The 26,775-nt window shown below is 37.0% G+C and overlaps 2 protein-coding genes across 4 annotated transcripts; both read right to left on the bottom strand.

Annotated features, from left to right (window-relative positions):
* Window positions 1-2,745: 2,745 nt before the first annotated feature.
* On the bottom strand, window positions 2,746-8,297 carry LOC107589050 (L-threonine 3-dehydrogenase, mitochondrial-like). 2 transcript variants are annotated; one of them, XM_016277357.1, is made up of 9 exons: window positions 8,173-8,297; window positions 6,126-6,325; window positions 5,913-5,955; window positions 5,720-5,790; window positions 5,098-5,247; window positions 4,612-4,784; window positions 4,439-4,529; window positions 3,857-4,126; window positions 2,746-3,760 (listed from the first exon to the last, which is right to left on the bottom strand). In XM_016277357.1, exons 2-9 carry the CDS (start codon window positions 6,313-6,315, stop codon window positions 3,621-3,623), a joined length of 1,128 nt encoding a protein of 375 aa, XP_016132843.1. In that variant the 5' UTR covers window positions 6,316-6,325; window positions 8,173-8,297; the 3' UTR covers window positions 2,746-3,620. The 2 variants fall into 2 exon arrangements, with proteins under 2 accessions (XP_016132843.1, XP_016132844.1); XM_016277358.1 differs by lacking the exon at window positions 8,173-8,297 and adding an exon at window positions 6,881-6,943.
* A 4,180-nt stretch (window positions 8,298-12,477) lies between these two features.
* mtmr9 (myotubularin related protein 9) lies at window positions 12,478-25,067 on the bottom strand. 2 transcript variants are annotated; one of them, XM_016277355.1, is made up of 11 exons: window positions 25,045-25,067; window positions 24,267-24,472; window positions 23,128-23,236; window positions 22,888-23,013; window positions 21,922-22,095; window positions 21,625-21,842; window positions 20,168-20,329; window positions 19,669-19,810; window positions 17,918-18,138; window positions 16,757-16,908; window positions 12,478-13,227 (listed from the first exon to the last, which is right to left on the bottom strand). In XM_016277355.1, the coding sequence occupies exons 2-11, from the start codon at window positions 24,446-24,448 to the stop codon at window positions 13,064-13,066; spliced, it is 1,650 nt and encodes a 549-aa protein (XP_016132841.1). In that variant the 5' UTR covers window positions 24,449-24,472; window positions 25,045-25,067; the 3' UTR covers window positions 12,478-13,063. The 2 variants fall into 2 exon arrangements, with proteins under 2 accessions (XP_016132841.1, XP_016132842.1); XM_016277356.1 differs by lacking the exon at window positions 25,045-25,067 and adding an exon at window positions 25,005-25,044.
* Between the last annotated feature and the right edge of the window lie 1,708 nt (window positions 25,068-26,775).

Genomic DNA, 26,775 nt, shown 5'->3' with positions numbered 1-26,775 from the left:
TGTGTGCGCGCGTGCTGTCAAAACCACTCAAATGGTCATATTTTTATTTTACTACTACTAATAATAATAAATAGATTAAATAGATTTGATTTTATTCAGATTATTTGACTATAAGGTAACACCTAAACAGTATAACTTTGTCAGTTGTTAATATATTTCTGGTTATGTATAACTGCACATATTTCCATAGACTGGGCGTTGCATTTCTTCACAGTTTGGTGTCATCTTTGGTGGTCAAGTAGAGGTCAAAGTTTGTTTAAATGCATGCCTCATACCAGTGAGGATTCCAGACAATGTGATGTGCGACAGCCTCTACATTCTACATACACCTTATGAAATGATAGATTTAGGAAATGCTGGAGCGTTATGAGATGATGGAAATACAAACAACAGTGATTTGCTTCACGAGCAAGTATAACACAAACAGACAGAAGGAAAACGACCACTTAACCACTTAAAGTAATGCATTTAAATACTTTTATTAGGCTACGCGACTTTTTTTTTTAGAAAATGAATCACTTCAACTGTAAACCTGTCCGGGGACATTTTTGTGGCACACCACTAAACTACTTTAAATCACACCATCTCTCACATTGAGCAACAGTGCCGATGAACAACGCTATTTGTGTTCACAGATCACATAATCATACTTTACCTGAGGTAGAATTTCATTTGGAAGAACTGCTGACAGATTAAACTGTCCTCGACTGAAACTCGTCTGACTCTCGTATTACAGGTGGCTAAAAGGTTCCTTTGCCAAGAACCCCGCCACAAAACCCCACGCTTTGTAATCTCTTTTTCGGTTTTTGCAGTGTTCGAGCTAGAGACTAAATTAATCTTATGACAATGACCACAAAACTTTAAGAAGGCACATCTAATTATTCAAGCAAACCTGGTAAGTGTGTCTTCTGGCGTAACACAACCTACAGTTTAGTCTGCCTTTGCCAAATACTTACATAACCAATTTATCAGATAACTGCCGCCCAATATTATTAACCTACTTTATGAAAGAATGATAACTCGTTTGTTACGGGATACTGTACAAACTGGTGTTATATAACCTGCTTTCAAAGTGTATTTGTAATCTAAATAAAAAGGAAACTTGGTCGAACGCCACTGAAATGTTTATGTGGCACGACTCCAATAAAAACATGCCAAGGCATTGCTGCGGTCGGATAAGGAATTAAAACGACTCAGAAATGGTTCTGCGATAATTTAGGGAGATTATAGTCTTAAATCAATGCATTATGATCAAAAGTGACAAGACGGTGCAACTCTTGAACAGTCATTATAGCTGCCAGAGAGACTGCCATCAAAACGAGAATCATATTTCTCACAAAAGTTATAAATAAAAGTTTTAATGACTGGTGGCACTGAAGTCAAGTGGGTAATATTTAACAAGCGCAGATAAACACCAGGAAAATGAAAAAATAAATAAAAATACCATGACAGCTCCATCCTACTTTACTTAAAAATGTTAAGGTATTTTTTTAAATCTCAGCCTATTGCACTCAAATAACTAGTTAATTACATTTAGGAAATGCTGGAGCGTTATGAGATGATGGAAATACAAACAACAGTGATTTGCTTCACGAGCAAGTATAACACAAACAGACAGAAGGAAAACGACCACTTAACCACTTAAAGTAATGCATTTAAATACTTTTATTAGGCTACGCGACTTTTTTTTTTAGAAAATGAATCACTTCAACTGTAAACCTGTCCGGGGACATTTTTGTGGCACACCACTAAACTACTTTAAATCACACCATCTCTCACATTGAGCAACAGTGCCGATGAACAACGCTATTTGTGTTCACAGATCACATAATCATACTTTACCTGAGGTAGAATTTCATTTGGAAGAACTGCTGACAGATTAAACTGTCCTCGACTGAAACTCGTCTGACTCTCGTATTACAGGTGGCTAAAAGGTTCCTTTGCCAAGAACCCCGCCACAAAACCCCACGCTTTGTAATCTCTTTTTCGGTTTTTGCAGTGTTCGAGCTAGAGACTAAATTAATCTTATGACAATGACCACAAAACTTTAAGAAGGCACATCTAATTATTCAAGCAAACCTGGTAAGTGTGTCTTCTGGCGTAACACAACCTACAGTTTAGTCTGCCTTTGCCAAATACTTACATAACCAATTTATCAGATAACTGCCGCCCAATATTATTAACCTACTTTATGAAAGAATGATAACTCGTTTGTTACGGGATACTGTACAAACTGGTGTTATATAACCTGCTTTCAAAGTGTATTTGTAATCTAAATAAAAAGGAAACTTGGTCGAACGCCACTGAAATGTTTATGTGGCACGACTCCAATAAAAACATGCCAAGGCATTGCTGCGGTCGGATAAGGGATTAAAACGACTCAGAAATGGTTCTGCGATAATTTAGGGAGATTATAGTCTTAAATCAATGCATTATGATCAAAAGTGACAAGACGGTGCAGCTCTTGAACAGTCATTATAGCTGCCAGAGAGACTGCCATCAAAACGAGAATCATATTTCTCACAAAAGTTATAAATAAAAGTTTTAATGACTGGTGGCACTGAAGTCAAGTGGGTAATATTTAACAAGCGCAGATAAACACCAGGAAAATGAAAAAATAAATAAAAATACCATGACAGCTCCATCCTACTTTACTTAAAAATGTTAAGGTATTTTTTTAAATCTCAGTCTATTGCACTCAAATAACTAGTTAATTATATTTAAAATTAAAGACAACGCAAAATGTTACAGATAAAAAAGCTTTATTGACACAAGTTTTGTGATCAAAAGAACAAAAGATGTGGATGCAAAGCTTAACTAAAAATAATTTAAATTTGCTTCCCACTCTCCCCTTTCATATGGGATAATATATTCTCTGTGGGAAAACATTTACAGGCAAATGCAATATATGACAAAAATTGCATTAAAAAAAAATGACCTTATTAAAGTATACAGCAAACATGTGAAGCAAGACCAAATCTTGCATTTCATTTGCGAGCAGTCTGAATAAATAGTGCACAAGAGAGGAAAAGCAACCAAAAGGGATACGATAACGTCATTCATGACGACCCTCACTTTCCCTGAGGACCTACATCCGAGTCCCACCCTGTTTAAACCAGAATCTTTGTCTGTTTATTTTAGAATGGGTTAAAGCTGCTGTAACAATTCCTAGCTTTCATTCCTATTAGTCTGAACTCGGCCATCAGCCTTTTCTCTCATATATTGTGTTCTTCTACAAAAAGTACAGTAAAATTATTTCTATTTAAAAAAAAAAAAATCAGATAGTAAAATTTGGGAAGCTACATTTTAGGATCTGCCATGTTCATTTTTGGACATTCATGTTTGTTTGGTTTATTTTTCCTGGAGACATAATTATCCTTTTTCACTAAATGCGAAGCACAAGAGGATCACGTCAGGTTTAAATCCATTCCTTTCATTTAGCTTTCAAAATAACTAACTCTGACGGTTTTCCACCCTGACCTCTTTGTATAATTTGCAATTATACATATAGATGACACAAAAGAGAAAAGGAATATGACTATTTACAGAACACTGATCTCTCTTCTGCGTCACTATAAATCTTTATGAAATATACAGATTTTCAGTGTTCATGAGCAGCCTCAGTTGGCCTGGGCAATGCGGGAGTCTGAGCCGATGAAGTTGAGCATCGTCTGGACCAACTCTGGCAGATCATAGTCGTGCTTCCAGCCCCAGTCATTGCGTGCGTTGCTGTCATCAAAGTTCATGGGCCAACTGTCAGCTATACGGATAGGAAAAAAACAAACGTTTTTGTACGATTTGCACCATTGATTTGTACCAAAATGTTTGAGGAAAGAGCAGATGTTTTGGATCATACCTATAGCCTGTCGTACAGAGTCAATCTCATATGTGACCTGAAGATCAGGCAGCTGTTTTTGGACCTCGTTTGCAAGTTCCTCTGGAGTGAAGCTCATGGCATTGATGTTGTAGGTGCGCATACTGAGCGATTCCGCCGGTGCCTCCATCACCTCCAGGGTGGCCCGCAAACAGTCATCAATGTACATCATGGGCAGCCTTGTGTCTGGTTTTAAGTTGCACTCAAAATTGCTGGTCTTGACGGCGTCGTGGAAAATCTGCACGGCGTAGTCTGGAAAAGCCAATAGAGACAGACTTTTAGGACTCATTGCTGTTCTTTTGGTCTGCAGTCTCCTCTACCACATGCAACAGTATGACAGTAACAGCTGTCGAAGTACTTTTCAGGTTTTTACATGTGACTTCTGGCAGCTGGAGGTGTGGTTCATATGGCTGGTCGGCATTGGTGCAGGCTATCGGTTTATCTAAAAACACTCAAAGCGAACAACACCCCTTTCTGAGCAAGTGCCAGTTGCATAACTTCACTTACGTACGTGAGCAAGGTCATGTGCCAAAAAAAACACAGATGGAGCAGAGTGCACCGTACCTGTCGTGCCACCGCCCGGCTGTGAGTCTGCAGAGATGATGCCAGGGTACCGCAGACAGCGGAAGTCAAGGCCATATCGGTGATGGTAGTACTGCAGAAGAGGATCATGGGTAAAGATTAATATACCATACGGCACAGAAAATGGGTGAAAATATGGGTGACTGGCGTCTTACCTCCCCCATAAGCTCTGCATGGACTTTAGAGACGCCATATATAGTGCGTGGTCTCTGCACACAAAGGTCAGGAGTGGGATTTCGAGGTGAAGTTGGTCCGAAGGCACCAATTGTACTGGGCACAAAGAGCCGAAGCCCGTGTTCTGCTGCAATGTCTAGGATGTTGTGTAGTCCTACAGAAAAAAAATTGATCTAGAATGAATTTATATTTAGTGCCGTATCAGAATCAAAAGCTAATGTTATTAAAGGCTATTTTATGGAAAGATCTAGACAAATAAATGTTTTACAACATTACAGTAAACACTATATACAATTTTCTATTTGATAGAAATACTATACATTTTTTTCTGGTAAAACACCCATGTAATTTATTTGAAAAAAAAAAAACAACAACAAGCACAGAGGCAGATTATTATAAGTATAAAAATGTTGCATTTAATGTACTGTCTAAATGCAATACTTTACATTAGTTTTCTAAAGTCATACCTGTGATGTTGACTGCTCGTGCCAGTGGCACATTAGCCTCCCCAACAGCACTTAGAAGAGCACTGTAATGCACTAACCAGGTGATCCTGTTATTTACTACAATCTCTCGCAAGTTCTTGTAGTCCAGAATGTCAGAGTAGATAAAGGGGCCTGTGTAAAAAAAAATAAAAAATGTAATCAACATGTCAGAACTTGTATGATCAGTCTAGCTCTGAACATATTTCTCAATATTAACAATATTGAAATGAAGATAAAAATCCTTTATCTTTTAAAATTAAGCCATTTAAATAAATGCTACGATTGTGCATGTTCACCTGTTTTAGACATGCAAAGAAATGTTAAATTAATTATCCAAGCTAATTAAAAGAAATTTGACAAAACAGTTAATTACCCACTATAATAAACATAATTAGCACTTCTTTACTCGTATAAATTACCTTAACATTCGATCAACATTAACAAATTACCTCTAACAAATGACTCTCCAAACTACATCTGGCAAACATCTGGTTTAAATGGATATACAATTATAACATAACAGACCCATTAACAGAGTGCTACCCCAATTATTTCTCTCATGAAATGATAGTAAGAATTCGTTTGAGATTAACAGAAGACATACCACTGTGAAAGACATTGCTTGGTGGTTTCCTGATATCTGAGAGGATCACATTGTTTTTTCCAAATCGCTTCCTATGAGACAGGAGGTAGAACTTTATTATGTAATATACGTTTTTATATAAAACATCACATTTGTAAATGCATCTACAATGCAAAAGATTAATGCTTTTATATATGTACTATAATGTGCATACCTTAATAGTTTAGCAAGCCCAACCCCTAGTTGCCCGAGGCCACCTGACAGAGAGAGAAAAAGATGATCAAATATCATGCAAAAACACAGTAGGGGAGTCAGGATCCACCCATCTTAAAAACGTGCTAAGACCAGTGTGATCAACGTGACAAAATACAAAAGTCCCAACTCTTAAATAAAAAATGCCAATGTACCAAGTACCCGTTTTTCATACCCGTGATGAGAACTTTGGGGTGGTCGGTTTCAGAGAAGGACACAGAATGAAAGCTGGCATCAGATCCAGAGGTGACCTGGCGCGGGGAGAAGCTGATGTAGCGTATCGCCACCGTCAGAGGCTGACATCCACACGCAGGGGCCAGCAGGGCCTGCTTTGCCACCTTACTAAGGGCTCTGACGACTGGCATGCTCAGTTACCTGCAAAAACAAGAGGCGTTGAGGTATCACACATGATCAGAACCTACCATTAAAAGTATAGTTCACCCATCATATACTCACCGTCATGTCCTTCCAAACCTGTATGACTTTCTTTCTTCAGTGGAACAAAAGAAATGTCAGGCATATTGACAGCCTCGGTCACAATTCGCTTCCACTGCATAGATCATTTTCTATACAGTGAAAGTGAAAGGTAACGTTAACTAGCATTCTGCCTAACATTTATTTTTTTGTTCCTCAGATGCAAGCCATACAGGTTGGAAGATGCTGGACATCTAAATATAAAAGCTTGTGCTGTTTTCGGATTAACATTTCGAGTCAAACATCGAACATATGCTTCTTACATCAGAGCTATTTCAAACGTAGTCACATGAAGCTCAGTGCAGTGACGCTCGTAAATTACACTGGCAGCTAAACAAACTTTAATGAACTAAACCTGATGTAAGGCGCCTCAAAGTTCATCCTTCTGTTAAATTCGTACAGTAAACCGGAAAAAACATTGTTAATTCCCAGGCTGCCATCGCCGAACTTTCTTACCTTGCAAATGTAAAGGCACGAAAGGAACGAAGAATGTAATATGAGCGCATTTATACTGCCCTGCCTTCGTCGGCAGCCAATCAGCACGCGAGCACCGTGGCAAGATGCCGAACACATCCTTCAATCCGACTTCCAAAGGCTTCATTGTGCCAAGTCTGTGCGGACTGTTCTGTTCGTGTCCCGTTTTTTTGCTTCACAATACCCTAACGCACAATCCAAGCCGGTTTGATCTTGAACTTTAAGGTCAGTCAGACTTTAAAACTAGTTTCCAAAGGCTTTTTTCAGATTGCAAAGCCTGGGACGACTTGTTCCACCTTCACAGTTCATACGCTATGCCGGGTTAGTAATTCATTTTTGGTAGACGTGTTTCGAAATTTCACACTGCATATTTGTAAGCCCCGTATTAACCTTCTAACTTAGGGTAATACGGTACACGGCCCGTTTTAATACATGCTTGTCCATCTGTGGCCACGTAGACCCGCTCTGGTCACTTGAAATATGAGCATAACTTAAAGCAAATACAATATGGACTCTTTATAACCCAGCTAACCTTTGTGCTGCCTCTCGTCTACATTTGTATCCGTTTTCTACATACTTGTAGACGTCTTCGCGTCAAAGCTCATGAATATTTAATGACATAAGCACAGAGGGAGCTCATGATTGGTTGTCTGTTGCTAAACAACTCGCTGTAATCTTGCACCTTTAGCGCTGCAATTCGGCCAACTAAGTAGTTTTACAAGCTATTCAGAAGAAGTGACAACCGCGTTTTAAAATGACACGTTTAACCCAGGGTTAAAACTATCGGTACGACTGAAGCGGTGTGCCAGACTTCTGCTGGCAGACTAACATTAGCGGCTCTAGAAGAGCGCGAGTAAACGTGCTCACGACGACTAACTTAACTACACCCTATGAACGAACACCTTAAAATAACGGTCACCTTATCAGGATTTCGACACTTAGTTTCACACGAACTACCGTATTTTATGAAACACTAAAGGGAAGTCTTGTATTTTCGGGAAAGTGACAAAATGAGGAAGAGTAACGTTATACAAGATAACCACGTCTTGAGCTTCATTATAGGCCTAAAATCACAGATATTTAACGGAATGCTTTAGGACAAAGTTAATTGGATTGAGAAGTAAAAAGCGATAAGGTTGTGAAAGTGAAAAATAAACTATCATGCATTTTTATCTTTCCAGTCAAGGCCATGGGAAGCCAGCGTTCAGATAAGGTTCTAGTTGTAATCAATTTTAAGCAGAATGCAATCGATTTCAGTAAATGAATTCACTCACCTATTGACTAGAATACGATTCAGAGATTAGGCAGAAAACGTGTTTTTCTGGGCGACGTGAGCAGCTTTCTTGATCTGGTTTTCCGTCACTGATGCTTCATTCAGAATCTTCCAGTATTGCATCAGCCCGCCGCGGAGGTTTTATATCCGCAGCCCAAGAGGCTTTCAAGAGAAGCCGGCTGCGCTCTGATTGGCCAGCGCTGGAGGAGAGGCCCTGGCCACGCCTTCCTGACGTCTGTAGAACTGAAACATGACGACTTGAGGGGTCTTTTCAGGGTTGCACGTTCAACCCCCCTCTCACAACGAATGCAGTCAACGGGACGTTTTGCGTTGAAAGTGAGAGACAGAAAGCTCATAGTAAAGGGTTTGAGAGAATATTTACTGTTTCTAGAAAATACCAAACCTACAAAAGAAAAAAAAGATAAATTACCTAATGAGGAAAATGTGCGTTTTGTCCCGCTAAATTTAGAACCAAATTTTAAACATATAAATCCTATTTAAAATATTTTAAGCAGCACTGAATTACTTGTAGAATTATAATTATCATTAAGAATACTACTTAGTAGTAGTAGCAGCTCTGGTTTTGAGATTTTTTTTCATTCATGTAGCTATATTAATTGAGGGGGAAAAAAACGAATTTTTTAAAAATTAGCTAGTGAAGGCAAAAATGTGATTAAAATGTTAAAATGGTGAAACCCTAGGAAATTGAGACCAGTTACATGAAGGCGTATAGTTTCCCTTATATTATTTACAATTTAAGCTAAAATCTTTATTTTGATGGGGGGAAATGTTCACGGACACATCATGCATTGACTACTTATTTCTATAACAATGTATTGCAATTATTTTTTTCTTACATTTATTTTTGTGTGTGTATATATTATTTTAATGTATTTATTTCCATTTATTTTTTTATTTCTTGGTAATGTTACAAATATTTTTCATATTTTATATTGGTTCAAAAGCACATATACATCTTTAAGAAACAGCTAAAAACTAAATCTCTTCCATCTTCATTTGACCCTCTAATTCTAATTCTATTTTATCTCTTTGTTGACTTGACCCTCTCTAACACTTGCACTCTGAAAGTGATTGTGACATGTGGCCAAGTATGGTAGCCCATACTCGGAATTAGTGCACTGCATTTATCCCATCCTAAGTGCACACACACCGTGAACACACACACACACACAATATAAATCTTTGCTATCACTTCTTAACAATTTAACACATCCTTGCTGAATAAAAGTTTTAATTTCTTTAAAAAAAAAAGAAAGAGTAAAAATGTACTGACCCCAAACTTTTGAACTGTAGTGTATATTGTTAGAAAATATTAATATTTTAAATAAATGCTCTTCTTTTTAACTTTTTATTCATCAGAGAATCCTGAAAAAAGTATCACAGGTTCCAAAAAAATATTAAGCAGCACAACAGTTTCAAGCACTGATAATAAATCAGCATATTAGAATGATTTCTGAAGGATCATGTGACACTGACTGGAGTAATGATGCTGAAAATTCAGCTTTGCATCACAGGAATAAATTAGATTTTCATGTATATTAAAATAGAAAAACGTTATTTTACATCATAATAATATTTCACAATATCATTTTTTCCCCTGTATTTTTTATCAAATAAATGCAACCTTGATGAGCATAAGAAACTCCTGTAAAATCATTCTGATCCCAAACCATATATATATATATATATATATATATATATATATATATAAATCTGGCTACGTGTACTGCGTTAGGCTAAACCGGGACTTGTCATAGCACTTGCATATTATTGATCTTTTGTTGATTTTGATCCTATTGTCATCATTTGTAAGTCGCTTTGGATAAAAGCATCTGCTAAATGACTAAATGTAATACATGATCATACATGAGAAGCTGTAGTGACAAAAAAAACGTGCTTGAATATTTCTCAAAATTGTTGTGCCCTGATTTAGAAGCATTTCAGCAAATAAAAAAATATTGAGAATACAAATGAAATACAAAACATTATTAAACATTGTTAATTATTTAAATCTGAGAACACCCTAAAAAGCATGTTTTGCATCTTAAAAAACCAAGTCTGATTGATAGCTTGAAACAAAAACAACAGAGGAACATTACCTTTCCAGCAGCCTTTTTTATTGCTTCTGCTATTTTCTGCCAATTCATGGATGGCAAGTCAGAGCTATTACAGGTTCTGGTCTGCCAGCCACACACCATCAATATAATTAAGCCTTCCTGTGATGCTTCAAGGCCATATCCTCTCAACTCAATTTATCTTTACCCTGAAAATCTCTTAAAACCTCAGTCCCATCACTCCAGGTGCACATTTATGAAGCTTTTCAATATAATAGATCAACAGAACGGATACCTGATGTGTGCAAGTCACAGAGGAAGGACAAATCTCCAACAAAACAAAATAGTGAATGAATAATTCAAAGTGACACACTTTTAAGGGCTTGTGTGAAGTGTTTGCCCAGAGGTTACTTCAGGTCTGCTACCATCTCTGTGAGCCTAACAAGTGTTGTCTTTGTGTCTATTAGACATTGTCCATGATTAAAAGCAGAATACAGAGTGTATCAGCACACACATATACGTGTGGCTGTATCAGGCCCATCCCCCAGGAAACACTGCATGTTGATAATGAGCGGGGAAAGCAACCATATGTTTATGTGACGAGAGATATGGTGCTTTACACAGCCAGTGGTTGTATCTGCAGCATAAGCTTGTACAATATGAAACAGTGTTGCTGTTAACTAATTATTTGACAGTTCAGCAATAGGTTTTAAAAAAAAAAATCAATTATTCTGACAATCCTTAATATATATATAAAATGAAAAATGACATTCTATATTTTACATGAGCTATACTGTATATTCAGTTTGAAGTTTACATACCATTGTTTCCTGTTTCTCAATGGTAATATCGGTCATTATTGTGATGCACTGATAAGATAAGTCAAATTGACTACCGGTAATTTATATTTTATTACTACTTATTGTATTGGAACTGAGATACTTACAGGTGGTCAATTTAAATATGAAAGAGAAAAAAAAATACACACATCTGTACATTAAACAAATTTAATGCCCACAGAACATAACATACTTCAGTTATACATTTGATCAATATTTTGTAAAGCAAGGCATGACACTGTACAGACAATTTTACAGTGAATCTTAATAATGCTTGTCAGTTGATGCTACTGAAGTGCCAGAATGAAATAAAAATATTGTGCATTAAAAAAACTAATCAAAAACAACAACAACTGACTGTCTATCCCCAGCATCAAAACCTACCTTAAACTAAAACACATTCATAAAAGCAGCAGAGTCTATTTTGATGGCAAGAACCCAGTGGAATATTAAAATGGCCTATATAGGCTACAGGAGTCACTACACGATAGATTTAAATATTCAGATATTTATGAAACAAATGGACCCAAAAACCTTTAATGGCACATTAAGCATATATATATCTTGATTTATTTGCATAAATGATATGTGAAATGACTTGCATGAGATTTTGCAGCAAACACCTTCTGTCTACAGACCATGCTCATGTCACTCGTGGAGAACTGGAGGAAATGACATGCTTTTGTGCAGAACGGAAACTGTAATAATCCCAGTGGGGTTTATTTTTAGATGTTTCTAAACAACTGCTGTGTGTCCTAATAAAGATATTCATATTAAGAAAAAAAAAAAAAACATTTTGTAACAAAGATTTTTAAGGGTTGTGGGTGGACATTTATGACGACATTATTTTGACATTCATAATATCGCTAACAGAAATCTGGATTTTTAAACTATATACTAAATATGAATAATCTTTATACAAATATGAATATTACCTGTGCACAAACAATCTTACATTTGTAAAGCAAAAAGTGCCATTTTTGGCAATTTCTTAAAGGAACAGTTCACCCAAAAATGCAAATCTGCTGAAAATGTACTCACTCTCAGACCATCCAAAATGTAGAGGAGTTTGTTCCTTCACACTTGCAAAACTTTTTCACCAATACATCCTCTGTAGTGAATGGGTGCCGTGAGAATGAGAGTTCAAAAGGCTGATACCACAAGCATTATTATGGATTATGGACTGGTATTTTGGGTAGAAGTTATGGTGTAATAAAAAAAAACAGCTTTTCTTTTCATAAGATATTAATTGATGAACTGGAGTCATATGTATTGCTTGTGTTTCATTGAGATGTTTTTAATCGGCTGTTTGGACTCTCATTCTGACGGCACCCATTCACTGCAGAGGACCCACTGGTGCACAAGTGCTGTAATGTTACATTTTTCCAAATCTGTTCTGATGAAGCAACAAATTAATCTACATCTTGGACCACATTTTTGGGTGAACTCTCTCTTTAATCATGTGGCCAGTGTCTCTTTGGAAGGAGTTAGGGATCATGTAAGACTATGTAAACCACCTGTGTTAGATTCAAATGATATTTCCAGCATCTAATAGTCAGTCCAATACTTTCCCTTTTGTTTTATTTTATAATTGTGTTTTCTATTGCACTTCATGGCACACGACTTAAAATGAAAAAAAGGCACATCAGCAGTCCCTTTTCTTTGAGAACATGTAAACCAAAGCACCAATGTACAATCTCTAATGACATGACATCCATATCATAACCTGCTAATCAGTTTAAAGTGTTTTACATGAAACACATCATAATAATGACAAGTGATGCATAGTGTTTAAGGAAGAAAACTACAATGATATATTAATAGAGCAGCAGATCTAGTGGCCAGAGAGTAGAACACATTGGAGACCAATGGAGACAGAAAGAAAGAGTACGATCAGAGGAGTGTAGATACAAGAGTGTGAGGCTTATTTCAGTAAGACAGAGATGGCAAATCAGAAGGATACCATTCTGTTGATGTCCTATGGTGTCTGCAGTGGGCTGTCCTCTGTCTCGAGCTGGGCCAGCTGCCTGCGCAGGCTGTTCACTTTGTTCTGCAGCTCCTTGTTGTACTCTATAATATGGACCATCTCCTGATAGGCCTCGTCCAAACACTTTGTAGAGCGATTCCAGCGAAGGAATACCCCTATAGAGAAAAGAACAAGGTGCTAGATATGTGATATGTGATGATATCATTCTGTGTTGCTGATAAATGATCTTTTCTGGGACACACAAAAAGAAAAAGATGTGAGATGGCCACATTGATCACCCTGCGGTACCTTAAGGTTATACATAAGGAAAGCTTAAATATCCCCACACAATCACCAATCCCATGTTTCTAAACACACATAATGCTGACATTTTGTGATGGTGTTAGGACCAGCTGTACGTAAGTTACAACTTAGCCTCGTTTTGACATAAATGGGCACTAAGTTACAACTTACGCACTACTAAATATTTTTCCGTTGCACCATTACATGTAGTTGAAGTGTAACTCTACGTATAAACTAAATATTTACGGAAGCGTCTGGTCAGGAGTAACGGTTGGAATAAAATAGCAGATGGAGTGAACTGCATCAATATGCTCTTCTTTTACCTGACAACCTTCAATCCTTTAGGCATATATGATGCTGCTGACATTTACACTCATGTACATATTAAGAGAGAGAACAATATGTGAATAAACCTACTTTCTTTTTTAGCGCATCTTCAACACCCCATCTACAGTGCGCCCCTGTGCGCTTCGGTCCGTGTTGCGCATGTCAGATTAAATAATAAATAGATGCCATTTCTTATGTTTTCTTTCTTTCAGTATTTAGTGATCCTTATTTATTTCGGACTAGAGAGTCAGAGTTTTAACCCGAAGGTCGCAGGTTCGAGTCTCAGGTCCGGCAGAAATTGTAGGTGGGGGGAGTGAATAACCAGCGCTCTCTCCACCTTCAATACCACGACTGAGGTGAGACCCTTGGCCTTGAGCAAGGCACCGAACCCCCAACTGCTCCCCGGGCTCCGCAGCATTGGCTGCCCACTGCTCCGGGTGTGTGTTCACGGTGTGTGTGTGTGTTTGTTCGCTACTCACTGCTCTGTGTGTGCACTTGGATGAGTTAAATGCAGAGCACAAATTCCAAGTATGGGACACCATACTTGGCCACACGTCACGTCCTTTCCCCTTCCTTTTCCTGCCTTTCCTTAGTGGAAACTTGTTTATATTTTTACCGTTAGTATACGTCAGGCAAAAGAAGTTCGAATGAAGGATAAATGTAATTCATTGCATTTAAACAATTTCTGCTCGCGTATTTGAAGGTTTTTTATTGGATGATTTAGTGTAAACGTCATATTATAAGACTACGCATTACTTACTTGCTACGTCCTGCCTAATGAACAACTGGTGCAACCAAATAATGTATAGATTTAGTTACAAACTAGCTAGTAGTTACTAAGCTTCTAGTGTGGACTTAACGTTCAAATTTAAGTAAGAACTTACGAATGGCTGGTGCAACCCTACCCTGGTCAATACTCATTCAACTGTGAAATTAACATTTGATTAGCTATTCCTCAAAAGACCTTGACACTTAAAGGAATAGTTTTACTCACCATCAGGCCATATAATATGTAGATGTGTTTGTTTCTTCATCAGAACAGATTTGGAGAAATGTATTGCATTGCATCACTGCATTACATTGAAATTTATTTATTGCATTGCATCACTTTCTCACCAATGGATCCTCTGCAGTGAATGGGTGCCGGTAGAATGAGAGTTAAAAAAACATCACAGTAATCCATAAGTAATACACATGACTCCAGTCCATTAGTTAATATCTTGTGAAGTGAAAAGCTGCATGTTTGTAAGAAACAAATCTTATTTTATATCTATAATATTGGTGTTTCTTGTGAAAGGTTTGTCTCATCTGAATCAGGAGAGAAATATGCACATGCACATGATCATTTACAAGTGAAAAAAAGTCCAAAACGGTTCTATACAAATATGTTGGTGGAATTTAATGTGAGAGGACATTTTTCACTGGAGGAAGCACTATTAGGAATTACAGACTCATATTTTAGCCATAAGTGACGGTTTAAAGTTTAAATGCCTTTCACAAATACACAGCTTTTCATGTCATAAATCGTTAATTGATGGACTCGAGTTGTGAGGATTACTTGTGTATTATTGTGATGTTTCTATCAGCTGTTTGGACTCTTATTCTGACAGCACCCATTCACTGCAGAGCAAGTAATGTAATGCTAAATTTATCCAAATCTATTCGGATAAAGAAAAAAACTCCTACATCTTGGACGGCCTGAGATACCATGTTAATATAGCCAACCAGTACTGTATAAGCAATAAATCTGCTTGCCAAAAATAAACTGGACACAGTTCTTTCACATATGGTTCTGTACTAAAGTGACTTGGACGAAAGTGCAAATTGAAGAAAGGATGCATTCATATATAACCCACAAATTGAAAACTCAAATAGTTTTATTCAAACCACCTGGTTACTTTCATTCATCACACAAACATACTAGCAGCATGTGTTACTTCCATTCATTTTTTAAAATATAGGTTAATGAACTGTAATCTAGTCAAAAGCTTATATCTATTGTATAAGACTGTTCAGTGTAGCTCTTTTGGTGAGTACACTAATATTCACACGTTTGACTGGTAGTGTATATGAAAGGTCTAAACATATCTGTGAGTTGTTTGAGAACTGCTCATGTGACTGAAAGTGAACCCCCATGGCATTAAACTCCATGTCTGCTTGGCTGCTTTTCCTGAAAGAGTCTCTTTCACTGCACCTCTAAAATAGAGGCATGACAGATGAGGACTAAAAAAAAATGAATGGCACAGAGGTCATCGGGGTTAAATCATTGTCACACTTGTGAATTCCATGTGACGTTAATCTGTATCTGGTGAAAAGTTTAAAACAAACGGATGTTGAAGTCTCAGAGTTGCTTCTTTAATGCTAAATAATATCTTAAACCTGACAAGGAAGATTAATTTTCTTGATTAAAAATAAATGGATTACTATATTTAGAGTAATATTAACTTTATTTTTTACATTTCATCTTTGTCTAATCGGTGTCCCAAAAACCACAATCTCTGTCACATATACAAACTACAATAACTTTGCAGCAGACTATAGGCGAGTTCTTTAAAAATGTAAATAATTAATTTAAATGATATTGTATTCTAAAATTAATGTAATTAATAATAATTATCATTTTAGATTTTAATATAAACTCAATTATTTAAAAAAAAAATGTAAAGAATATACGGTCCAGAAGGCTTTCATTTTCATTACACCAGAAGAATTATAATTATTCAGATGGAAACCTGTCTCAAGAGTTTGTTAAACATAATAGTGAAGTACGTGACTAATGCACAAGATACAGTATCTATAAGTGCATCTATTGTATGTCATGGAAGAATGTTGACATACTATTCATTTCAAAACACATACTGATCTTACAATCCACAAGTTCTTTAAGCATCTCACGCATCTCATGGTTCACTGCAAAAATATAGTTAAAGCACCAAACAACACATGACTGCCCCCTATAGTTTAACTGGGTAAACATGCTTTTCAATATCATTTTCATGATGATGTCACATTCACAGCAGGTGCTGGAAGAGATCAAAAAAATGAGAGGAATGTGGGAGATTTGATGGTGCTCACCCTCCCACAGAAGCAGGCTCTGAGGAGCCACAGACGGCCAGATGACCAGGTTATTGGGCTCATATAGTGGGTTGAGAAATCGCTCCAGCTCCTGAGGTCTGTTCACCCACGACCACAAAGAAACAGTTTTCTGAGACAGCTGCAGCTTCCCCCTGAAACATTACACAGAAAGTACAAAGTTTACATTTACACCTAAATTTTAGGTGTAAATGTACACGTTGCAGCCGTTGCCATCCATTATGTTACAATAAGCAACTATTCTACACTTCAAGCTGGACCCTAACATTCATAAATATTCTAATCTTGCAATTCTTCCGAGTACATTCTTTAAAATAAAGGTTCCAAAGTTGTTGTTTTTTTGCAGTGATGCCACAGAAGAACCATTTTATGTTCCCTAAAGACCCTTTCAGTGAACAGTTCTTAAAATAACCTTTTTTTCTTAATGAAGAACAATTTTAAGAATCTTTTTCCACTATAAACCACCTTTTATACAAGGGAAAGTTTCTATGGATGTTAAAGGTTCTTCATGGAAACATCGATGCCCATAAGGAACCTTCATTTTTTGAGTTAAAATGTTGAACCAGAATGAAACCTCTCCTCTTGTGTCTAAAGATCAGATTTATGACGTCACAAACTACACACCCTTCATCGTCGGTAAATGACTGTACCAAAACTGGGAATTTTGAATTGTGATACACATTTAAGCAACAAGCGGAAAATAATTTCACAACACATTTACCACAACATCCTGTTCAGAATATGAAACAAACACAAAAGGGTCACGGCCAACAACAAGTTGACCTTTACTGATGCTGGAGTGTTGACGGAAAGGGTTGTGACCTTCTGCTCCTGAATTACAACATGCCATGTGTTTATGTACAAGTGTAAACTATGGCCCAATCCCAAATTCCCTTGCGGTTTTCTTTCAAATCCACCTCTGGTGACGTAACTGTTACACAGACACACAAGTTACCTTCAGAGTGATAAAATAACTGTGGCGTTTGCGACAGGTCCTGTGTTGGCTACTTAGAGATTTATCTGATATGGTTAAAACAAGCTGTTTTTACAAGGTTGTATGTGATGTAATACAGGAAATGAGATGGCATGCGAGAATCTGTAAATGGACGTCATGACAGGAATGTGATGAAGGGGAACACTAACCTCTCGGCCACGCAGTTTCCAAGGAAAGTGCCAAACTGAGAGGCATAGGCATGCTCGAAGAGCATGATCAGCAAGTTCTCGTTGAACTGGAAGGAGCAAGGGAACTGCCGCAGGATCTGCCACACACAGTCCAGGAAGAGCAGAAACACAGGCGCTTCACTTCGGAGCTTCCCGTTTGAGTATGCAGACTGTGCACAGCGCTGCTGGAACGGGTGACCGGCCTGGAGGTAGAGGTTACAGGACCTTAGGTTATCCCAGACTTTACAGAGAAACTTCATTTTAAAACCAAGGCTGTGTCTCATTCCACTTCCTATTTCCTTATGTTGTTAATCAGTGTATTATCAAATTGGGACACTAGCAAGGGTCTGGATTCTCTACACATTACCTGTGACACATTTTATAGTCATTACGATTATTCAGAATTTATCAACAACATGGCTATATGTCATTATAAATGATGTTTCATATATTGACACTATGAAATATGCATTTCTCTTACATTTCATTAAGAAAAACATATTACGTGTATACATACTGTAACTGCATTCAGACATAAACCAAATATAAGACCATACAGCACCACTCAAAAGTTGTACGGTTTAAAAAGATTTTTAAATGTTTTTGAAAGAAGTCTCCTATGCGCATCAGAGCTACATTTATTTAATCGAAGATAGTCAAATCAGTAATATTGACAAACATTATTACAATTTAAAATAATTGTTTTCTATTTTAATATATTTTAAAATTTGATTTATTCCTGTGATTTTCTGCATTATTACTCCAGACTTCAGTGTCACAAGATCCTTCAGAAATCATACTAACATGCTGATTTGGTGCTCAAGAAACCTTATTTTTATCAATGTTGGAAACGTGTACTAAATGTTTGTGTAATATTTTTGTGGAAACTGTGATACAATTTTTTTTAGGATTCTTTGACAGTAGTGAATAGAAAGTTCAAAAGGACAGCATTTGTTCGAAACAGAAAACTTTTGTAAAATTATAAATGTCTTTACTGTAACTTTTGATCAATTGAATGTATCCTTGCTAAATGAACCCAAACTTTTGCACAGTAAAGTACATAAATAAATTAATAAAAATAAAACGCAAGCTGTTTTGAAACATCCAACAACTGCAGAATAAAGCCATATGACAAACCAGTCATAAGGGTCAATTTTTTTTTAAAATTGAGATTTATATATCATCTGAAAGCTGAATAAATAAGCATTCCATTGATGTATGGTTTGTTAGGATCAGACAATATTTGGCCGAGATACGACTATTTGAATATCTGGAATCTAAGGGTGCAAAAAAATCGCCTTTAAAGTTGTCCAAATGAAGTTCTTAGCAATGCATATTACTAATCAAAAATTACGTTTTGATATATTTACGGTAAGAAATTTACAATATATCTTCATGGAACATGATCTTTACTTAATATCCTAATGATTTTTGGCATAAAAGAAAAATTGTATAATTTTGACCCAAACAATGTTTTTTTGCTACAAAAATACCCCAGCGACTTAAGACTGCTTTTGTGGTCCAGGGTCACATATTTTGATGGGAAATACTTAAATACTTTGTCTTTATACAATTACACTTTTGCTCTTCTCATCATGCTCTTCATGCTAATATTTCCGGTATGCAAATAGAATGAGCAGCCAACTTCTTACAGTACATTCAGAGAATTTCTAGGGAAGGTAATAGAATGATTTTGACAGTGGAACAAGCAGCAGAAATCAGAGGTTTCTCACCTGTAACCACTCTCGCTCAATCAGCACCTCAAAGCCACGGATGGTTCTGCATGCCGGATCGAGGATGATCTGGGCGAGAGACGTGACCTGCAGTGTTGAATCAGTGCCCTCTGTGCCATGAACCAGCACTGACGCCCCTTCCCTAGAATACAACACAAATTAAAGTGGCCCCTCCAAGTTTGAAACTGCACTCAGATTGAAATTATTTAGCACACACATAATGCTACAAACCTGATAAAGAACTGCATGCCAAAAGCAGCAGAACCAGTGTGGTATGAACATAAAGATGATTATAGCATGACAACAGCACTAATTATCACCACAAGCTTTGTAACAAATGTGGCGAGAAACAGGGTGACAGCAGCTTTTGTAATTAACTTAGAATAGAGCTAAAACAGTAATTAACACAGCTGCACAATTTGGCCTGTACAGATCTGTCTGCAGTGTAAAGGCTCTGTGTGTATGAGACAGGAACAGATAGATGTATCAACAGATGTACCTGTCAATGCACTGTGCAGCCAGGCAGGCCGTTGTGAGGATTTCCTTAACATTACTCTGCCAGTTGGACGCTTCAAGTTTACTGAGCCAGCGGTCCATGCTGTGCGACTGATCGTTGCACGCCTCCACCAGCTTTATCAGACTGTCCTGCAGAACATTAGACCTGTGGGAGAACAGCTGTCAGATTATAGTCTCAGTTACAGGACTCATTTATGCAGCTGTGTTTGTTTGTTTGCATATGGTATTCTTCAGCTCCAAATGAGCATTTTAGCTGCACATGATATGTGTTTTCCAGGCTTGAACGAGTTTAAGCCCCCTAATAAAAGTGCAGTGGATACTAGTCTCAGTCTCAGATGGTACAAATTGCTCACAGTCCATTCACTGACCGCCTGATATATATTATATATGACATATATATTGATCACATATATCGAAAAAAAAAGTGATCTGTTTCACTGACTTAAGAAACTTTATCAGTTTGCCTGTAAACCAAGCTGAGCACTTAAGAAATAGTCACTGGATTTGCCAAACATTTGTCAAAATCACGATGAAACCAGAGAGAAGTTATAGTTTTGATTAAACAATAACAAGGTCTAAATAAATAAATATTTTAATTAAACACATACATGTATGAATCATTCACAATAAGATCTATAACATGCATTAAAAAATATAGTTGTAAAAGTGAAATATTGAATTTGTTTCATGCCAAATTTAAAAAAATCTAAATTTAAAATACATTTTTTAAATTAAATTTTACATTACATTTTTTTTTTTTTAAACGTAAAATTAAAATTGAACTATACCCAGCATTTTTGTCTGAGGCATTATGTACGTATAGTATGTATTGCTTTTGAACCAATTTTACCACAGAGTCTTTACAGTTTTTGATATTCTTCCACTGATTTCTGTACAACTATTCATTGAAACTGCTGATGGTCTTTTATTGTGTGTCAAACCTGGCTCTAAATAGCATGTAAAAACAAAACAAAAACTGTGGTTTGGTCGGTTTACAGGTCGGACAGGTGGTCATTCATAACAAAACTTTTAATAAAATAAAATGTAATAATTGAATTTTTAAATCAAATTCACTTATGTTCTCTACATTTCAATGCAAAAAATGAGATCACTGGAATAAATTACATTTTTAAATATATATTTAAATAGAAAACAGTTATTTTAAATTGTAATACTGTATTTTTACTATACCGTATACCATATACCGTATATGTACTGTGTTTTTACTGTATTCTTAATCAAATAAGTTTAGCAATACAATGTTGTGATGTCTAAATTTTATTTTTATGTTTATTTAGACAAAATAGTATCAAATTCTGTTTTTTTTTTTTATTGTTATGTCTGGCCATAGCATGAAAATGATTATCAGTCAGAATATTAATATTATCCATCTCTTCTTATGCAGTTAGTCTGGCTGTGTGAGAATAACGGGATACACACCTCTCAATCGCTTTATGGATCCTCCTCCACTGAGGGTAGTTGGCTTCCTGTTCAAATCCTCCTCCGCGAGCTTTAGCCTGCTGCGCTACAGCTATAGTCCGCGTGTCGATGATGTAACCTCGCTTCCCCGCGCAAAGCGTGGCATTGATCAGCTTCTCGTCCTCTTTGCAGCGCCGTCCATTGGTTCCTGTTAGTGGCTGTGCTGCTCGCATAATCACCTGTGGACAGTGTGATCAGAGTTGGTTTTAAACAGGCCAACATTTGGAAACAAAATTTCCATAGTGCACTTCTTCTAACCATGCCGTTTTTCTTGTGGTAGTAGCTGAGCACAGGGAAACGGCCTCCGTGGCGGAAGGAAGCAGCTTTGCAGAGACTTTCATCATCGATGTCTCTGGGCACAGTCAGTAGGGACGGGTACGAGGGGCACACGCTGAAATCTTTATTTACCTCACTCAGTCTCCATTCATCTGTCTGAGAGAGGACAACAGAACTCCGTGTCATCTTTATTTAATTAGACACTTTATTTTTTTTAATGAAAATAACAAAAATCACAAGTAAAAATTTTTCTGCTTCAATGTATTTTAACTACATCTAAACCAAAAGAGGTTTAAAATCAACTGATATACTGTTCACTACCACTCAAAAGTTGGGGTGAGTAATTTTTTTTAAGAAATTAATCATTTTATTTAGCAAGGATGCAATAAATTGATCAAGCATGACAGTCAAGACATCTATAATGTTAGAAAAATAATAATTCACATAAAGAGCAAAATATTACTATTATATTAAGCAGCACAACTGTTTTCAACATTGATAATAATAATAAATGCTCTTTGAGCCCCAAATTAGCATATTAGAATGATTGCTGAAAGATCACATGACACTGGAGTAATAATGCTGAAATTTCAGCTTTGCCATCACAGGACTAAATGACATTTTAAAATAAATAATAATAGAGAACAGTTGTAATTATATTTCAGAATATTATTATAGTGTTATTGTATTTTAATGAAATAAACACAGCTTTGGTGAGTATAAACAACATTTAAAAAACCTTACTGACCCCAAACGTTTGAACGGGAGTTTATGAAATACTAACTGTATTTGTATTAAATTGGATATCAGAACATGAAGTCACGAATATGTGCTCTTTGGCTTCCCATAGAGAATCATCTGAAAAAATGAGCAATGATACACTGAGAAACTGTATTACAACTTTTTCTGATGACCTCAATGTCAAGGCTTCCAGGGATAAAACAATACCATAGACTCCAGATCTTTGAAAGACTCCTCTGGGACAAACGACTGCCATCCATCCTCAATGACCTCAAACAAAGGACGGTAGAAGAACGGATACATCAGGGACACAGAGTCCAGCGTGGAGAGAGCCTGAAAAATGAATGATCATAAACTGAACACTAACAGCATAAACCAATTAGTAGAAATTAGGGTTATTAGTCCATTATTATTCGGCTTTATGAGTGAGTACTAATGCGGTCTTACTTCAATTGAGCTGGCAATATTAAGACACTCCTCCATGCCAGGTATGTCCAGCTGAATCACCCGCAGGTCCTTACACTTTACAATAATAGTTCCCAGTGATCCGACAAACCTGTGCACATTAGGTCAGTAAGATGTTTTTGATAGAAGTCTCTCATGCTCACCAAGGCTGCGTTTATTTGATCAAAAATGTAGTAAAACCACTAATACTGTGAAATAGCATTACATTTTAAAAGTGTCATTTCTATAGTTTTAAAATGTAAATTATTACTGTGATGTCAACGCTGATTTTCAGCAGGCATTACTCCAGTCTTTAGTGCTCCATGACTCCTCAGAAATCATTCTAATATGAGAATTCATATTATCATCAGTGTTGAAAACAGTTGTGCTGCTTTTTTTCTTTTTTTTTTTGTGTGAAAACATTGATACATTTTTTTCAGGATTCTTCAATGAATATAAAGTTCAAAAGAACAATTTATTTGAATCATATCTTTTGTAACATTATACATTTCTTTACTGTCACGTTTGATCAATTACATGCATCCTTGATTAATAAAAATATATATGCGAGTCGTGACCCTGGACCACAAAAGCAGTCTTAAGTCGCTGGGGTATATTTGTAGCAATAGCCAACAATACATTGTATGGGTCAAAATTATCGATTTTTCTTTTATGTCAAAAAATTATTTGGATATTAAATAAAGATCATGCTCCATGAAGATATTTTTTAAATTTCCTACCGTAGATATATCAAAACTTAATTTTTTATTAGTAATATGCATTGCTAAGGACTTCATTTGGACAACTTTAAAGGCGATTTTCTCAATATTTTGATTTTTTTGCACCCTCAGATTCCAGATTTTTAAATAGTTGTATCTCCTCGGCCAAATATTGTCCTATCATAACAAACCATGCACCAATTGAAAGATTTATACATCACGAAAGCTTATTTATTCAGCTTTCAGATTATGTATAAATCTCCATTTTAAAAAAAATTTACCCTTATGACTGGTTTTGTGGTCCAGAGTCCCATTTATTTTTATTTTACTGACCCTAAACTTCTGAACAGTTGTGAAAATGACAGAAATTGTATTTTAAAATAATATGCCATTTTTACTAGTTGTCTCATACTTCAGCAGTACCTTTTTTCAGTAGAGTCAATGTTAGCATGAAGCAGCCAGAGCTCCTCAGTGTTGTCCTGGCGAGAAGACAAGATGAGGTGATGTCCTGTCAGACACAGAGTTCCCTCCACAGTGGGCATGAAGGGTCGGCGGAGGACCACCCCATCCACACGAGGGGTTTTGATCAGCTCAGCAAACTCCATGATGTTTTGAGAGGTACAAGAAACCTGCGAGAGTCAATGGGAGAGGAAACACTGATATATATGAATACTGTAATGCAATCTACGTCTTAGTCTCATTATTAGGTTTCTTATTATTCTGTTATTTGCATTCATCTGACAACTAAACCTATATAATAGTATGATAATAGTAAAAGCAATGGTGATACACAGTTGATAAGAGGTTTGTTATTATTAATATGTTGCAGCGGTGGATTTCTCATCTGCTGCAGGTTGGAAAACAAGACGCAAGCATTGAGACAGCGGTAAAAAAATACCACATTCGTCTAATTTACTCGAAGGCGCATAACTAAACCAGACACGTGTATTTATAAACAGTTATTCTAGCATATTCAAGGTATCTGTCCAATTTCTCTCGGCTCGCTGTGTCATCAGACTGAAATATGACAACAAACGGGATTTGCAGCTTTGTGTCGAATCAACATGAAGACGTTCGGATTAAAACTAATCAAATGCACTCGACAATGAACCGCAGGTGCGATGTTATTTGTCAAGAACAAAATATGCTTTTTAAACGTACTTAGAAGAGATGACAGCGGTAACAACAGCATTTCTCTCACCTGACACCTCTACTTCCTCGTTTGCACTCCTTTGTTGGATTTGACAACCGACCGCAAGCTAATTTTAATCAATATCGCCACCTACTGGTTTGGGTGAAAGTGAGGGAGAGTGTTGAATATTCTCACTCATCCTCTTCTCAATAAAAATACAAATTAAAATAAAAAATTGGAATATTATTTAGTAATTAGGGTGCATGTATGTAATATAAAATATAGGTTACACTTTATTTTAAGGTGTCCTTGTTACAGTGTAATTATACATTTAAAGGGATAGTTCACCCAAAAATGCAAATTTGATGTTTATCTGCTTACCCCCAGGGCATCCTAGATGTAAGTGACGATGTCACCTATCTCTCAAATGGACCATTGACACTCCTAACTGAGATTGTAGATAGAGTGTCAATAGTCCATTTGAGAGATAATTGGCGGTAATGCACTTATAAGTCTGCGATCCGCCTTAAAGTCAAATCAAGTCAAGTCTGCTTTATCGTCAATTCTTCCACATGCACAGCACATACATACAGAGAATTGCAATTGTGTTACTCTCAGACCCTTGGTGCATACAGATAACACTAACAGCAGAACATAAAATACAGATAGATACAGATTAAATATAAAATACAACTATACAAATAAGGTAATGTAAAAAAATAATTAAATATTTATAAATTAATAAAAATAAAGCGGCACAAGGCACATGGCAGATAGAGTGCAAGCCAGTGAAGTAAACAAACAGTGCAGATAGTATGATTGTAGTGAAAAAGAGCTTATTCAGTCTGATTAAAGTGACAAAAAGCTCAGAGAGCAGTTCTTTATTTAAACTGTCAGAAGAGGTAGTTGAATGAGGTCAGTTCAATGATGAATGAGGTAGTGAGCAGACCAATGCTGCACAAAGTGACTAGTGCAGGTCCCAGTGTGTTAGTGTGAGGGGGGAGTGGAAGGATCTGGGGATGTGGGAGCTGGTGGGGGGGTGGTCTGAGGTTCAGAGTGAAATGGGTTCCATAAATATCCTGGAGGGAGGGGAGAGAGACACCAACGATCTTCTCAGTTTGCGGAGGAAGTAGAGACGCTGCTGTGCTTTCTTGGCCAGTGCTGCGGTGTTGTCAGTCCAGGAGAGGTCCTCTGTGATGTGCACACCCAGGAACTTTGTGCTGCTCACTCTCTCCACAGTCGCACCATTGACCGTCAGAGGAGCATGCTGAGTGCACACTCTCCTGAAATCATCTTCTCCACATTCAGAGAGAAATTGTTGTCACTGCACCACCCGGCCAGGCGGCTCACCTCGCTCCTGTAGTTTGTCTCATTTCTGTTATTAATGAGACCCACCACAGCCGTGTCATCCACAAACTTAATGAAGAGGTTGGAGTTGTGTGACGGTGTGCAGTCGTGTGTCAGCAGAGTGAAGAGGAGGGGGCTCAGCACACATCCTTGGGGGGCCCCAGTGTTCAGTGTAATGGTGCTGGATGTGTTACTGCCGACCCGTACTGCCTGAAGTCTTCCAGTCAAGAAGTCCAATAGCCAGTTGCACAGCGAAGTGTTGAGCCCCAGCTGAACCAGTTTGTGAATGAGCTGTTGAGGGATGATTGTGTTGAATGCTGAACTGAAGTCTATGAACAGCATTCTGACGTATGAGTCTTTTTTGTCCATAAAAGAGGGCAGGGCAGACTTGATGTGGTGCATGACTAGCCGTTCAAAGCACTTCATGAGAATAGGGGTAAGTGCAACTGGACG

Source organism: Sinocyclocheilus grahami, unplaced genomic scaffold (genome assembly GCF_001515645.1).
Source record: "Sinocyclocheilus grahami isolate Dianchi unplaced genomic scaffold, SAMN03320097.WGS_v1.1 scaffold111.1, whole genome shotgun sequence".
Taxonomy (NCBI): domain Eukaryota; kingdom Metazoa; phylum Chordata; class Actinopteri; order Cypriniformes; family Cyprinidae; genus Sinocyclocheilus; species Sinocyclocheilus grahami.
The sequence above is the reverse complement of the archived record's forward strand: the minus strand, read 5'-3'. Positions and strand labels throughout refer to the sequence as shown.

Excerpts from the sequence above, each read along its gene's own strand:
- mtmr9 (XM_016277355.1), bottom strand. The coding sequence starts at position 24,448 with ATGGAGTTTGCTGAGCTGATCAAAACCCCTCGTGTGGATGGGGTGGTC. Across the intron at positions 23,237-24,266 it reads ATTGACTCTACTGAAAAAAG|GTTTGTCGGATCACTGGGAA; the intron begins GTACTGCTGAAG and ends TAATGTGCACAG. Across the intron at positions 20,330-21,624 it reads ATCCATAAAGCGATTGAGAG|GTCTAATGTTCTGCAGGACA; the intron begins GTGTGTATCCCG and ends GTTCTCCCACAG.
- LOC107589050 (XM_016277357.1), bottom strand. The coding sequence starts at position 6,315 with ATGCCAGTCGTCAGAGCCCTTAGTAAGGTGGCAAAGCAGGCCCTGCTG. Across the intron at positions 5,248-5,719 it reads AAGCAATGTCTTTCACAGTG|GCCCCTTTATCTACTCTGAC; the intron begins GTATGTCTTCTG and ends TTTTTTACACAG. Across the intron at positions 3,761-3,856 it reads CTCTGTACGACAGGCTATAG|CTGACAGTTGGCCCATGAAC; the intron begins GTATGATCCAAA and ends CTATCCGTATAG.